The sequence below is a fragment of the Triplophysa rosa genome, linkage group LG11, assembly GCF_024868665.1.
Source record: "Triplophysa rosa linkage group LG11, Trosa_1v2, whole genome shotgun sequence".
Lineage (NCBI taxonomy): Eukaryota > Metazoa > Chordata > Actinopteri > Cypriniformes > Nemacheilidae > Triplophysa > Triplophysa rosa.
Window position 1 is genome coordinate 11,060,868 of NC_079900.1, and position 13,357 is coordinate 11,074,224.

Genomic DNA, 13,357 nt, shown 5'->3' on the forward strand with positions numbered 1-13,357 from the left:
ATTAAACACTTCATGAAATGTATTTTTTATGATCTCGAGGAATGTACTCTTTAAGAAAGCTGAACCATTATAACTTTATCTTAATGTAGGAAAAGCACAAAATAAAACCCACAAAACAATATAGAAGTTGTCCCAGATCACATGTTGACGGCTCTAACAATAAGATTAAACGGACACCATATTGCAAAACAATGACTTAATTGTAATCATTAATCAATAATTTGTAATCTGTACCTCTTAAATATACATATATTACATATTTTGTATTGCGACATACAAATCCCTAGTTTTTATTTCTTACTTTTTTAATTGCATTTTGCAGTCAGTTTTCCTTTCCTCTGCCCCCTTTTTTACTGACCTCTTAGCTTGCTGTTGAAGCCCCTTGGGGATCCACAGGCCCTAGTGTAAAAATCCTCGCCTTAGCCTCATCTATTTTTGTGGCACTCTTTTGCATTTCACTATTAATTTCCTGCTTAACACTCTTCCTCTCTTTGCCCTCAGTATCCATCTCACAGCGACTCCTCTCTGGCTACGGGCAGCTCAGAGGGCAGCCTCCCCACAACCATGGAAGAAATGCTCAGTTTCATTGCATCTGCTCAACAGAACCCTGAGCTCACCCTTCCCCTACTAGACACGCCTCTTGACGAGGACACCAACCTCTCCACAGAGACCCTGAGACCAAGCCCACCAGCTGCCCAGAACCTCCACACCACCAGGGGGCACCAGCGTAGCAAGAGCAGCTGCGGAACCAACACTAGGCAAGGCTCCGTAGATCCATCCGACGACGATACAGGGATGGTACGGTGCAGCTCCAACCAGACTTGCGACAGCCAGCAGCTCTCGGAGACCCTGAGCAGCTTCTCGCTCACGTCGTTGTTTCTGCCGAGCTCTCTAGCATCTACGTCTGTGAAAAAGTGCAACAGCACTGGCAGCTTAGACCAGGGGACTGTCACATCCCAAGAAATGGAGGGCAGGCACGTTTTTGCAAAAGAGCCACAGGGTAATCTCAGCGGACCCTGGAAAGAGCGGAAGGAAGGGGGAAGAGAGAAGCAGTCGGAAGCAACCCAGGGCAAGGACGGGGAAAGTACAAGCCAAATAACAATCGTAGGCTCCAGCAAAAATAGATGAAACTCTACCTAGTGTTAGTTATTTCTAAGGCCAACTGCCCGATCTCTCTGTTTTTTGTTCAGAGAGCGGATTGACTCTTGGCATTCCGTCTAAAAAATCTCTCTAGCTCCCTGTTTTCATTTGTGACCTGTTACCATTTTGTATTTGCTTGGACTGGTTTCAGTCAGTGTCCGACAGAGTCACTGGTTGTAGGGAATTGAGAGAAAAGTGTTCGGTCCCTCTGTGCATGACTAGACTCAGAGGGGGCTGTTCACACAGATGTCTGTACGACCCGAGTTATCATGTCAGGGAGACAACAAACAGTGCACGCAAAGCTGAATCCCGTGAGGAATTGTGTGGTTGGTGGTAAATCAAAAATGAACTATATATAAACATATAGAGAGAAAGAGCAAGAGAGCAACCAACGATAAACATACAGTAGTAAAGAAGTTTTCTTCTGTAATACAGGGCATGACTGGTTTTATGATTACATTCAGTTAAATTAATAATGATTCAAGGACATTAACTCTTTCACTAAACACATTTTTTTGTAGTTTATGCATTTACTTGTCCGTTTATGTCAGTTTGTCTGAATGTAGTTGAGAGGAAGGCGTTCCAGTTTATGGTTTTGTCTGTTGCATGCTGTCTTTTTGATGTCTATTTATTTATTGTTTCGGTTATTTATTATTTATGAATTTCATTAAAGGGCAAATGTAATGCAAAACCTTTTCCATTAGGAGGGAAAAATATGGACACTGGACAGTCCACTGCATGATGGAGTCTCTACAAAGACAACCAGTTTAACAAATACCACATGAAGATGTCAATGCTGGATGAGAGCAGAAAGGTTTTTACTCAGATATTTTTTTATTGATATGCTCTGGATTTAAAAAAACAGGTGACGGTTGTCACTTTAGTCCTCTCCACAACCCCGAAACGTGTGACTTTATTCCCTGCAAGTGGCTTCCATTTTTATAATTTTGGTTACGTGGAGGGGACTTTTTGTATGCTTGGATGTAAAGGACCAATGGATTGAAAAAAAAAGAAAAAACCACGGATTTTAAACTGTGGATTACATTAAACTCTTGGATGATGTGTACACAGCCAGACAACGGATGGTGAACAGGCCATGGGATTTAATGTTTCTTCAAGAACCCTGGAGCTTCTACTGTATTTTGTTCCTTGGATGGCATGTCAGATGAGTACAATGGTGACATTTAGCTTTCATTTCGACATACAGTAACTAGGTTAATTGGATTTGCAGCAGACGCGATTATTTATGCAGGAATTTTCTTTAGCATGGTTACAGGACTTCAGTAGGCCACCTCTTATTATTATTCCTCCTCCTCCTCCTCCTGAAAAAATGCACTCGTTTGATCTTTATTTCATGTAGCTTAGACTCAATTGGTCATGTGAATTCATGTGCAAATGCAGCTTTTTTTGTTTCAAATGTAGGTATGACAAATATCCAAAATATGATGAATTCTTAGTTTAGCCTGCTATTGTATTTAGTACCCCTGGTGGGTTTTTTTCTTTTAATTTACTTGAATCTCAAAATTAGGCCTGTTGATGAACTTCATTGTCATTTGATTGGTTGTTATCGTCAATACATGATGTTGGATTTCTGTACATACATCCGTTGTGTTTTGGTTAAGTCAGGACCAAGTGCAGGATTGTCATTATCCTACCTATTCCATTCACGGGTTAAATTGATTTCAGCAGAACACCACAACAAAGGGCTTACTTAGTTTTCAAGGTGTTCATGAATCTTACAAGACAATTTTGCTATTAGTGTGCATGACTTCAAAGCTTAGTCTGACACTACAGCAATAAACAGTAGCTATGTGTGCCCCAAATACACATAATGATGTCACAGTGATGATTTTAAAATAGAATATTTAACCTTGTTAACTACACTCACATGGTGTGAAGATATTGGATATTTAACAAAATAAGTTAATAGGGAAGTGCTGGACCAATGAGATTCAACAGTGGGTGTGGCCATCCAGCGCAATGCCACAGGAATTAAAATCAAACTATCATTTACACATTCATCTGTTTAAGAAGTGATCTTATCAATTGCCGTTTTGTCAAGTCACACACATAGAGTGTCACAATTCCTGCACAATGTGAGGGCTGATCACATTACGCGTAAATACGAATAAATGGGCTGCCGACGGTTCAGATGAGCAAATGAAGTCATTTAGAACTCAGGGCCTTGGAAATACCACTACTTACTGCTCGTTTCCTCAGGGAAACAGATGGCGGAGTCGAGAAGGACTGTGTGGTAAATGTAATGTTTAATGCTTCGCTTTTAATGCTCTGATAAGTTTGCATCACAAACACGGCAAAACAGAAGCGGTGGCCAGTTTCACATTAGCAACAGGTAAAGTGCTTCACAGCTGTTGCTGTATAGTTTGACATACGTGTAATAATGTAGCTTAAAGATGCATTTATTAAGGAGGTGCGTTTGATGTTGAGTAATGGATTTTATACAGAGCTCGGTGTGTCTTGTCAATGGGTTGAACGTGTACATATCCTTTTATATTAATTGAATTGCATGTGTGCTATGACCAATGACAATGATACATGCGTTTTAGAGTGTTTGAGGCTTACACAGATGTTATTCTCTTTTCCCCACCCCTCAAGTCTTCCTTGTTTAAGAGTTAAATCTGTATTGATGTACAGTAAACCCACATTTGCAACCATGTTTTATTGATGAAACTAGTTTTCCTGTCCACTGATTTCCTCCGTTGGCACTAGTCAAACCACTATAGTAGCTTTGATCCCCTGTTAGACATTTATATCCCAAAAGAGTTCAAATTCTTGAAATCCCCCTTGTAAAAAAGCAATAAAGCCCCATGTAGCATGGCCTTGAAAAGATGGTTCTGACAGCAGACAGGTTTGGGAACGGCCATGTGGTGGGTCAGAAAGCTCCGAGGCGGAGACACATATGGGACAAGTGTTGTGTCTCCACCTAAACATCTCTGCCCTCCAGCTATCTGTCCTTTAAATGTCATCTGCTCTGCTGCTCCGAGTCATGACGGCACACTTATGGGGCCGTGGTGTCACCAGCCCAGGGAATCTTGAGGCTGTTGCGCTGGTCTACAAATCTAGTTATTTTATTATATCGAAGTTATCTGGTTACCACTTGTGTATGAATGGTAAATGAGTAGCATAGCTGTAGCTGCAGTTTGTAAAGTTATGGAGGTCGTGTCCTTTATATGTTTAACTCACACGCTCTGAATCTGGCTTATCTAATCATTACAGCACCAGAGGACGTCTGTGAGATGTATGGAGAACCTCTGACATCATGGCTGTGTGAGTTTTTTATCTGGAGCTTGAGTAATTACCCCGTCTGCCTGGAATAAAGCAAGCGCTAAGGAAAAGTCACACGGTTCAAATAAAGACGATCCTCCCACTTAATGACAAAAAAATGATCTTCGGTAATGACCAGGGCACCTCCGAGAGGACAATGGGAAAGATACCCTTGTGATGTACTCTAAAGCTTTTAACGTATCCCTATTTTCTGCACCTCGGTTTCGAAAGGATAAGAAATGCTTGAATTGATTTGTAGGTGTTGTATTTTTGGACTAAATTGCAGCTTGGTGTGCTCGAGTACATCCCTGAGTAGGTGTGTTTGAGACGCTTAATCTCTCGCTCTCCCTTTTCCCCGTACACCTCCCTCATTTGGTTTGTTTGGCAGTTACTAAATCAAGGCACTAGCACTCCTTCATCGCTGAGCACACGGCTTCACATACCTGAAATATGGTGTTCTGCTCACACACGCACACGCATCAGTTTTATCAAGGTGACACAAAGCAAATCGCTCCTGACACGCTGCTCGGGCTCTGTTACTGCAGCTCCACCGCATTTATTGCAGATTAGAAAGAGATGAGGAGATAAAAGACACAAAACAAAAACATACTCCATAAACAACAGGAACAGAGGACAGAATGTAATCTCGATGGCTGTCAATCTTCCCCATTAGACACGGTGTAGATATAAAGCTAGGCTAATGTCATCTACGGTGTGCTTCTTAACTGGTGGGCAGCACGTCTGACCTTATAGACAAGATCACAGAGAGTAGCAAAAAAACTAACTTCAAATGTTAGAATGCAGCTGACATTATAGCAAAATATTTTCGCTTCAACAACATTTTTGTCTTTCTTTTTTTGTCATATATTGTTGCTCATGTCAAATCAGATATATAAAATTTACCTGTGTTTGAGCACAAATGTACTTAAATTGTCATTATTATTATTAGTAGTAGTAGTAGTAGTAGTAGTAGTATAATTTTATAAATAAATGTCATGCCAGATCTGCCTACAAAACTAACCCAATGGCCAATCGAAACTAGCCCAAGACTAGCACAACTACCCCACCCCTAATACCAAAACTCAAAAAAGTCTCTACTAAAATATATAATGCATTACACAATTTCTTTTGATTAAAATCGCTGTATATAAATGATCATAAACACCATCTTTTTACATGAATAATTTCATCTTTAGTTAAAAATGACCAATGACGAACAAAATCTTTCCATCTTTAACCCTCGGAATAAAAAACACCCGTTTAAAAGTAGCCTAATTCCGCTGGAAAAGTATAAATTTGGCAACACTGGGCATGGTGTTATCAATAGTGCCAATGTCATTATTGGCTGCCAAAAAAAGAAATACATTAATATTTAATAGAAAGTAAAATGGCTGAGTAGATAATACAATTATTAAAATAAGAAATGTTTGATTTCGGAACGTTTGATTTAGGGACATTTCCGTGAACATTTGTACACTAAACTGGTCTCATGTTGTGTTGCCATTTGATGCAAAATCCCTCAGACAAAGCCAGTTTTGAACTTATGTCCGAAACTATACCTTCATTTTCTATTGAACATCAGACTGCAGGTGTGTCTGGATATTACCCAGCTCTCTGGCCTTGATGCTCATTCCATAGACAGCTGTGTATTAAGAAGCTAATTGAGAGAGTATAGTCTGGTGGTTTTATTCTGTGCGTGTGGCTTCACAAGTGCTTCGAGTCAGATGTTGTTAAGAGATGAGGCCTGAATGTAGAGTTTGTTTTCTTTTATTCCCATCAGGCACATGAGGACATGTCTGACTACAAAACCGAACGACTTGAATACAAATGTGTGTTTCCCTGTAGACTTCTTTTCATTGCTATGCAGGTTTTTTAGATATAACATGATTATGCTTGTGTTGCATGAACCTTCCCAGGTTTGAATGATAATTTTCCGTTAAAACGTTGTCCGTGCGGAAACGTGCATTAATATTCATGTTCCAGAGAGCTTGTAAATGCGAGTTCACTTTCAGTTAATCGAATTCACTGTTTAACTTGCACCTGTTTCTGAGTTACGTCAAAGTTCATGTATGTTTAATAGACTACTTTGGGAAATGAATATTCATCCCTGTTCCTTCTACTAACCTAAAAACACGGTAAAGTTTAACCTCATCTGGCTTCTCGAATCCTCAAGATCTGTAAAACGAAATTCGTATACTCAATTGAGACAGCAGGTGTTTTGGGTTGAACACCGTGTCCCAGAACTCTTCTTGGAAACAAAGGAGATCTTTTTTTGGTCATGAGACTGATGATTATTCTTATTTGTAATGACGGCATCATCATTTCTTGTTTGGATAAGGCAACGCTGAGGCTGTCTGGGCTTGTCTGTGATCACTGCGACAGCCTTATGAAGTGTCAAATTTTAGTTATTAGGTTTGCCCAGACTCACCTTGCCTGGGATTGAATCATGGCTGGAAAGTTGGCATCTAAATTAGAGAACCACTACTAAATGCGCCGTTTATTGTTTCGGCAGATGAATTGAACCATTGAAATGAAAAATCCTTCACATGCCTGGAGCACTGAGAATTTCAGACTGGTTTTGTTTAAACGTTAACACATGGAAACTAATACCTAAATCTTACTGATTCGCCAAAAAGAAAAATCATCTACACACTAATCTTATAAAAATATCACTCAAAGCTGCTGTGTAAACCTAAGGAAATTATTTGAAATCTATTTCTTTCCAGGTAATGCCCTTTTTAAAGTATATTTAAGCAATAGATTTGCTTGTTGCAACATTTTGTCAACTTATTTCTTTGTAGAGAATAGCATTTACAGCCAAAACGAGCAATATGAAACAAAATCATATTTGCTGAAAAACAGCACACCCGAATTTATTTCTGGGCTATAAGGTTTTCATTAGTTCACAGATGTCTGCTGTGTTACCACACATGCTCGGTGCAGCAAATGTTTATTTCAAGCATGTCAAGTCTGTTTGTTTATTTATGCTACATTGACATTAATTAAGCGTGTAGTGTCTGTACCCCGAAGGCATTTCATTTTCATCTCTTCGCGCACTTGTTTATTTAAAGGTATAATGGAATTCCTACGTTTCAAAGACCAAAATCATTATTCACTGTCACTGTTTGTGTTAACAAGCATCATCTTGTTTTTATGAAAAAAATGTGTTTAATTCTGTTTTTGGTAAATTGGTACAACAGCTAAAACTTATTGGCTTATTAGTTTATTTATGACTGCACTGTATGGAAATATGCATTAGTACCGCACAGTAAAATACATTGATATATACAGTACAGGACTTTCAGTGAGCTTGCTGAGCTATGAATTCTTAACCAGGCTTAAGCTAGAGGCACGGTTTTCAATTTTACAAGGTTGATTTTGTTTCTATACAGCTCGCACAACACCCTCTCCGAATGGCCTGTGGATATACAGTCCTGCACGTCTTTCCCTACAGTTTGTTAATTGGCTCCATATGACATAAAAATGTTGTTTCGGTCACGCGAGGCTGCGTTCATGATTACATATTTGATGTCGGTTTGGTATGGCGTTACTTAATGCTAGATGGCCATGAATACTTTAATGTGAGGCTTTAATGTAAATCTTCAAGACTGATTCTTTGTCTTTATTCCGCTTCAAATAAGTGCCTGTTGGTTGGCGTTTATGCAGTGTAGCAGGTTAACTCGATAAAAATCTCATCTGTTTTGCTATTCTAATGTGAAGCGTTAATATCGGAAAGAGATTCCTCAACCACTGTGTTTCCTGGGTTGACATTAATGCAGCGTTGCAGATAGAGGCTGAGAGACAAAAAATCACTAGCAATTTATTTCCGATGTGTCATGTTCTCTGTAGCAATTATGATTCTGGCCTATTGTGTGGGGAATAAAAGAGACGCAAAGATAGCATTTGCCATTTTTTTGTGAACTGATGCACAGCTACTGATCTGTCACAACAAAACGCTCTCTCTCTCTCATGAATGTTCAGCTGCACGTGTCTTTGACATGCCGCTGGAAGCCAGCATGTGCCGAGCGCGTTATGAGATGGCTGCGACTGTGGGTTCACCCTCGGCGGCGGCCCTCGGGGACTATATTACATATTTATCATGACAATTAGGAAGTCTACGAGGCAAGGGCCCTTCAATTTAAAATGGCCCTGTGCATTGATGCAGTCTGTGTGTACCGCACGAGCCGCAGAGTTTCAAAGCGGCTTATCTCAATGGCTTGTATATGGCTTTACCGTGTGGCTTTTGTGCCCCCCTGTATGTTCCATGAATGCATGAGAGATACTCAAACTCTTCATTACAGCTACAAGCCCAGTGTTCTGCGCATCCCCAACAAGAGCTCAGCCACTCCTTTTCACTGTACAACTCTGCTTTTAGAGAAAATAGCTGCTCGCCAAGCGCTCAAGCGAGAGGGGGGGTATGCGGTCTGAAAAGCTGTGATAAGGGTTCACACATGCAGTACACAAGCACACAAACATACGCAGACATCTACAAACCGAGGTTGAAAATAGCTCTTGTTTGTCTGGGTGACATATGTTGTATAGCCCCGGGCTACGGGAAGCTAGAGTAAAGCCAGAACCTACAGCACAGGATGTTACTGCAGTGCACGTTACTACGATTCAACCCTCCTGTGTTTTGCCATTCATGAAGAGGATAAGACATTAGAGAGAAATCAAAAAATACATACACTACCTATCAGATTGTGGTCATCCACTCAGTATGGGTATGAATTGACCTGCAAAAAATTTGCCAAACCGGGTTTACATCTATAGACTATACAGTGTAATAAAGAAGATATCAGGTAGAATACTTAAAATGATGCACATTCCAGCAGCCCTCGAAGCTTTTCAGGCCCCGCTGGATGCGTGCAGACGATAGGGTCCTATAGTCCCCGGCTCTGCATTCACAGCTGAATGCGCAAAGTTATGATGCAACGGTTCCAGTCGTGCATGAATGAATGAATAGTTGCATTAGCAGCTCCTCGCATCGGCCCTCTGATGTCTGCTTACTTTGATGTTTGGGAAGATGGACAGAAAGGAGGGATAGATGGTGAGTGAGGTAATAGAGGATGGAGAAAGAGATGGCAAAACATGAGAGGGCGAGATGAAAGACGGAGCATTCTGACTTTTCATGTTTGAATGAGGTTTATGTTGCATAATTTAGAAAGCGAATCACGATGGATAGTGGATGAGGTCATGACTAAAGACGTCCTCTCCGCTTTTCCAGTCATAAGGAATGGCGCAAGGGCGGGGCTCCCATGACTGACTGACTGACTGACTGACTGACTGCAAACTGGCATTCAAATCTGCCTCCATTTTGTTAGCAACGCCCAACTTCCAACAATCCATTCAGGTCTCGATGGACAAAATCAAGTCCCACCCTACATTTTTTCTCTCATTTCAGAAGCTGTTTTACTCGGATATAGGTCACGGTACGGAAAAGAAGACAATCGCTACTTCCGTGTCATGGTGATTTTAAAGTACATGGACAACCCACTTCTCATTAAAGGGTTTGGCTATTTACAAGCACATGTAGAATATCAACCGTTCAGTTGTACTGAATATTTCTACACCTGCATGACGACTTAAACCCTATTTACATTTACGCATTTGGCAGACCTACATTGCATTATACTATACACTTGTTTCAAAGTATGTGCAAACCCTGGGATCGTACCCATGACCTTGGGGTTGCTAACGCCATGCTCTAACCACAGAGCTGGAAGGCAAACTGCATGCCATTGTCCAACATGACTGATGCCTTTAAGTCTGAATGAAAGAAATTCCCACAGCCGTGCTCCAACATTTAGCAGAAAGCCTTTCCAGAAGATTGGAAGTGGTTATAGCAGCAAAGGGAGGACTCGCTCTCTAATAACCCTCATAGTTGTGAAATGGTGTGGTGTATTTGAATTGCAGCGGAGAAAGATAAAGGTCATTATCAGTTTTTTTACTGTAAGAAGCACAGCCTTTCTATTTCACATTCGTTAACATTTGTTCAAGCAAAATCCACATGTCCTTTATCCCAGCAGTCCAATGCAGCGATTGAATCATTAAAGATCACGGGCCCCTAGGGGACGCAAGACCACAAATCTCAAACTCGCTTTCTTGAACCTGGGTGGCATACAGACCATCAACTCCCTCATGAAGTGTTTACACGCCAGCCAATGGAGTGAGAAATCAAGTGGATCTTTAGACTGTGTGACTGTGACTGTTTCAAAGTGAGACACACGAAGGACTGAGGAGTGGAGAAACATGATTGGATGGATTTAAGTTGCAGAGAAAACCAATACCTCAGAATCAGCTGCGCAGATTTGACGTGAGCCCTTAAAGGATTGATATTTTGAGCGTGTTATTGTGCGACGTGTCCTGTGTCTGGGATAGATTTTTAATACAGGCTAATGTTTTTGAAGATTTAGAGCCGTAGATTCGTGCATGATCATACGGTGTGTGGACCGGAGTGTAATGATATTTAAGGGTGCTTACATTTTACAAACAAACATATACATATGGGAGGTACTTCTTATGAGCAAGCCCAATCAGAAGAGCTGTCACTCAAACTCAATGGGGGCGTGGCATTTCTCACCACCGCTTCTCTGACTTTCTGCTGCAGTTTTGCTGATTTTATCACGTTTGAAAGGCTGTTTATACGAAAGACTTTATGAATATACAGTGTATATATATATTGATACATGTAAACATAACACTTTATTTTTGCTTTCTTTGTACTATATTCTCCAAATGAATTGATTGCTTTATTTTGTTGATTCTGTTCATATTAAAACCAAACAAAAAGTTGTGCAATAATGAACAGTGGAGGAAAAAAATAACGAGTTGTAATTTAATGTACATATTCTCAGCCTGGTGGCAATAAAGAGGTGACGATTTGAGACTGAGGAGTCCTGACCTCTTTCACCTTTGTACATGTACCACCGGTCCTGCTTAAGATTTCATTGTAAAATGTATTGTATGAAATAAAATTTAAGATATTGAGACTTTATGAAAAACATTGTGCAGTGTGTTGTTAGTTTGTTTATTTATCCTTGGGATATGTCAACAGAAATCGTTTAATGTTGTGTAAGTGTTTGTCTAGCACATCAATAACTGTGTGTGCGTGTGAATTCAGCCCGATTAAGGTAAATTGGCCCTCATTGACACAGACATTAGTTAATTTCCTCTTTCTAATATAATCTGATGGCATTGTCAATGCACAACGACCCTGTTCAGTGCTTACAGGGAAAACGGAGCCAACAGTTTGTGTTTCTGTGGCAATGGCACCATTTTAATCCATTTCTTGCCACAGATGTTTGCTTGTGTGCATGCCAGATCTTCCACTTTGTTATTTGCCCAAAGCAACACTGCTGAACATCAATCTTACCCATCACGCTGTTGAATTGTGTGTTAGTCTGAGCAGTAAAATAATATCTCAAGCCTCAAACACATATGCAGCTATGCACTTTCAGTAACAAAAATGTAAGTATTATTGACAACCTGATGTTAACATTTAGTGGTCAAAGCTATACCGAGATGTCTTTTCTCTCTGCAAAACTTTAAACAAATGTTGACAGGAATAAAATTGCTCTCTGATTGTGTTTTGAAGTCCTGGTGGCTTTGAAACGCAAAATGAATGGATAATAATCCAATAAAGTGTGTTTGTCTGTAGTTTTGTGTAGATAAAATCACATTTGGCACAGGTGTAAAGAGACAGACACACACACGCACACACACGCACACGCACACACACACACACACACTTTAATGCACCACAATGTGGACACTTCAATACTTTGACACTGGTAACCCTTTAACTCAATCCTTTTAAACATTTGCAGTCAATGGATGACTATCCAGACAGAAATATTTACTTAAGTTAGTCACTATGCACGGGTTTCACAGACAAGGCTTAAGACTAGTCCCAGACTAAAATGAATTTTGAGCTGTCTCAACTGAAAATACATTGCCCTGACATATCTTGAAATATGTCAGTGCCATTGTTTTTTTCTCAAGATGCACACCAGTAATGTTTTTTTCGAAGGCATTTTAATTAAAGCGACTTAAATAGCCAAAATTAACTAAGGCATAGTCCTGGTTTAGGCTAAACCTTGTCTATGAAACCGGGCCTATGTGTTTTTTCACACATCAACATCCACCACACTGAATTGTCAAAGCAATATGATATAAAGTGTTTATAACACCAAGGTCATAGGTTTAATTTATAGTTTATACCTTAACTCTTTCCCATTGACGAGTTATCTCGTCATTTAAAAATCACCTGTTCCCTGCCAAAGACGAGTTATTACGGCAATCTGTGTTTGTACTGTTGTGGCGCTGTTACACATCTTTGGAAAAAGTACAGAATCTCTGAATCTAGAACGTATATATTTGATCAGTTTTTTGGGTAAATATTTTATCTGTTTTTAATCATCGTTCTGAGTCTAATCTGGGCGGAGTCTTTGACAAAAAAATGTTAATTTTCTGAGCTTTTTAATCAAAACGATACATTTTTGAAGAAACCTGCCCACATTTAAGAGGTGATAAAAAGAACAAATGAAGATGGCAGAATACGGTTTCTTTTGTTTAAAAGCAGAGACTCTATTCTTTCATTTGATATATTGTTTGTTCATATATTAATTACAGAAAATGTACTGTGAGCCATCAAAATTTAGTGAAAATGTTCCAAAACGCTGGCAATTTAAAAAAGGGGGGCTGGCGGGGAAAGAGTTAAATGCGCTATGGGTCACTAAATAGTAGGTGCGAAATAGTATTATAATAATATTATTTTCAAACGTATATTAATTGATTGAATATATTGACAATTAATATTTAGGAAAATATGTTTTCTTTGCGTAAGGGTTGCTTTGCAAGTGTCTAAAAGAGACCCGTGGGTGTGTGTGATGTAGATAATAAACAAACTCATCTGTCCTGAGCACGTTCCTCT

General features: G+C 39.7%; 1 protein-coding gene across 2 annotated transcripts in view; it reads left to right on the forward strand.

Moving 5' to 3' along the window:
* cacna1ia (calcium voltage-gated channel subunit alpha1 Ia) overlaps positions 1-11,967 on the forward strand; it is a 166,523-nt gene extending 154,556 nt beyond the window's left edge. For both annotated transcript variants that reach the window (XM_057346063.1, XM_057346064.1), the window contains one exon: positions 502-11,967. In XM_057346063.1, coding sequence (XP_057202046.1) covers positions 502-1,128 — 627 coding nt within the window. In that variant the 3' untranslated portion in view covers positions 1,129-11,967. The remainder of the gene's footprint in view (positions 1-501) is intronic.
* The last annotated feature ends 1,390 nt before the right edge of the window (positions 11,968-13,357 follow it).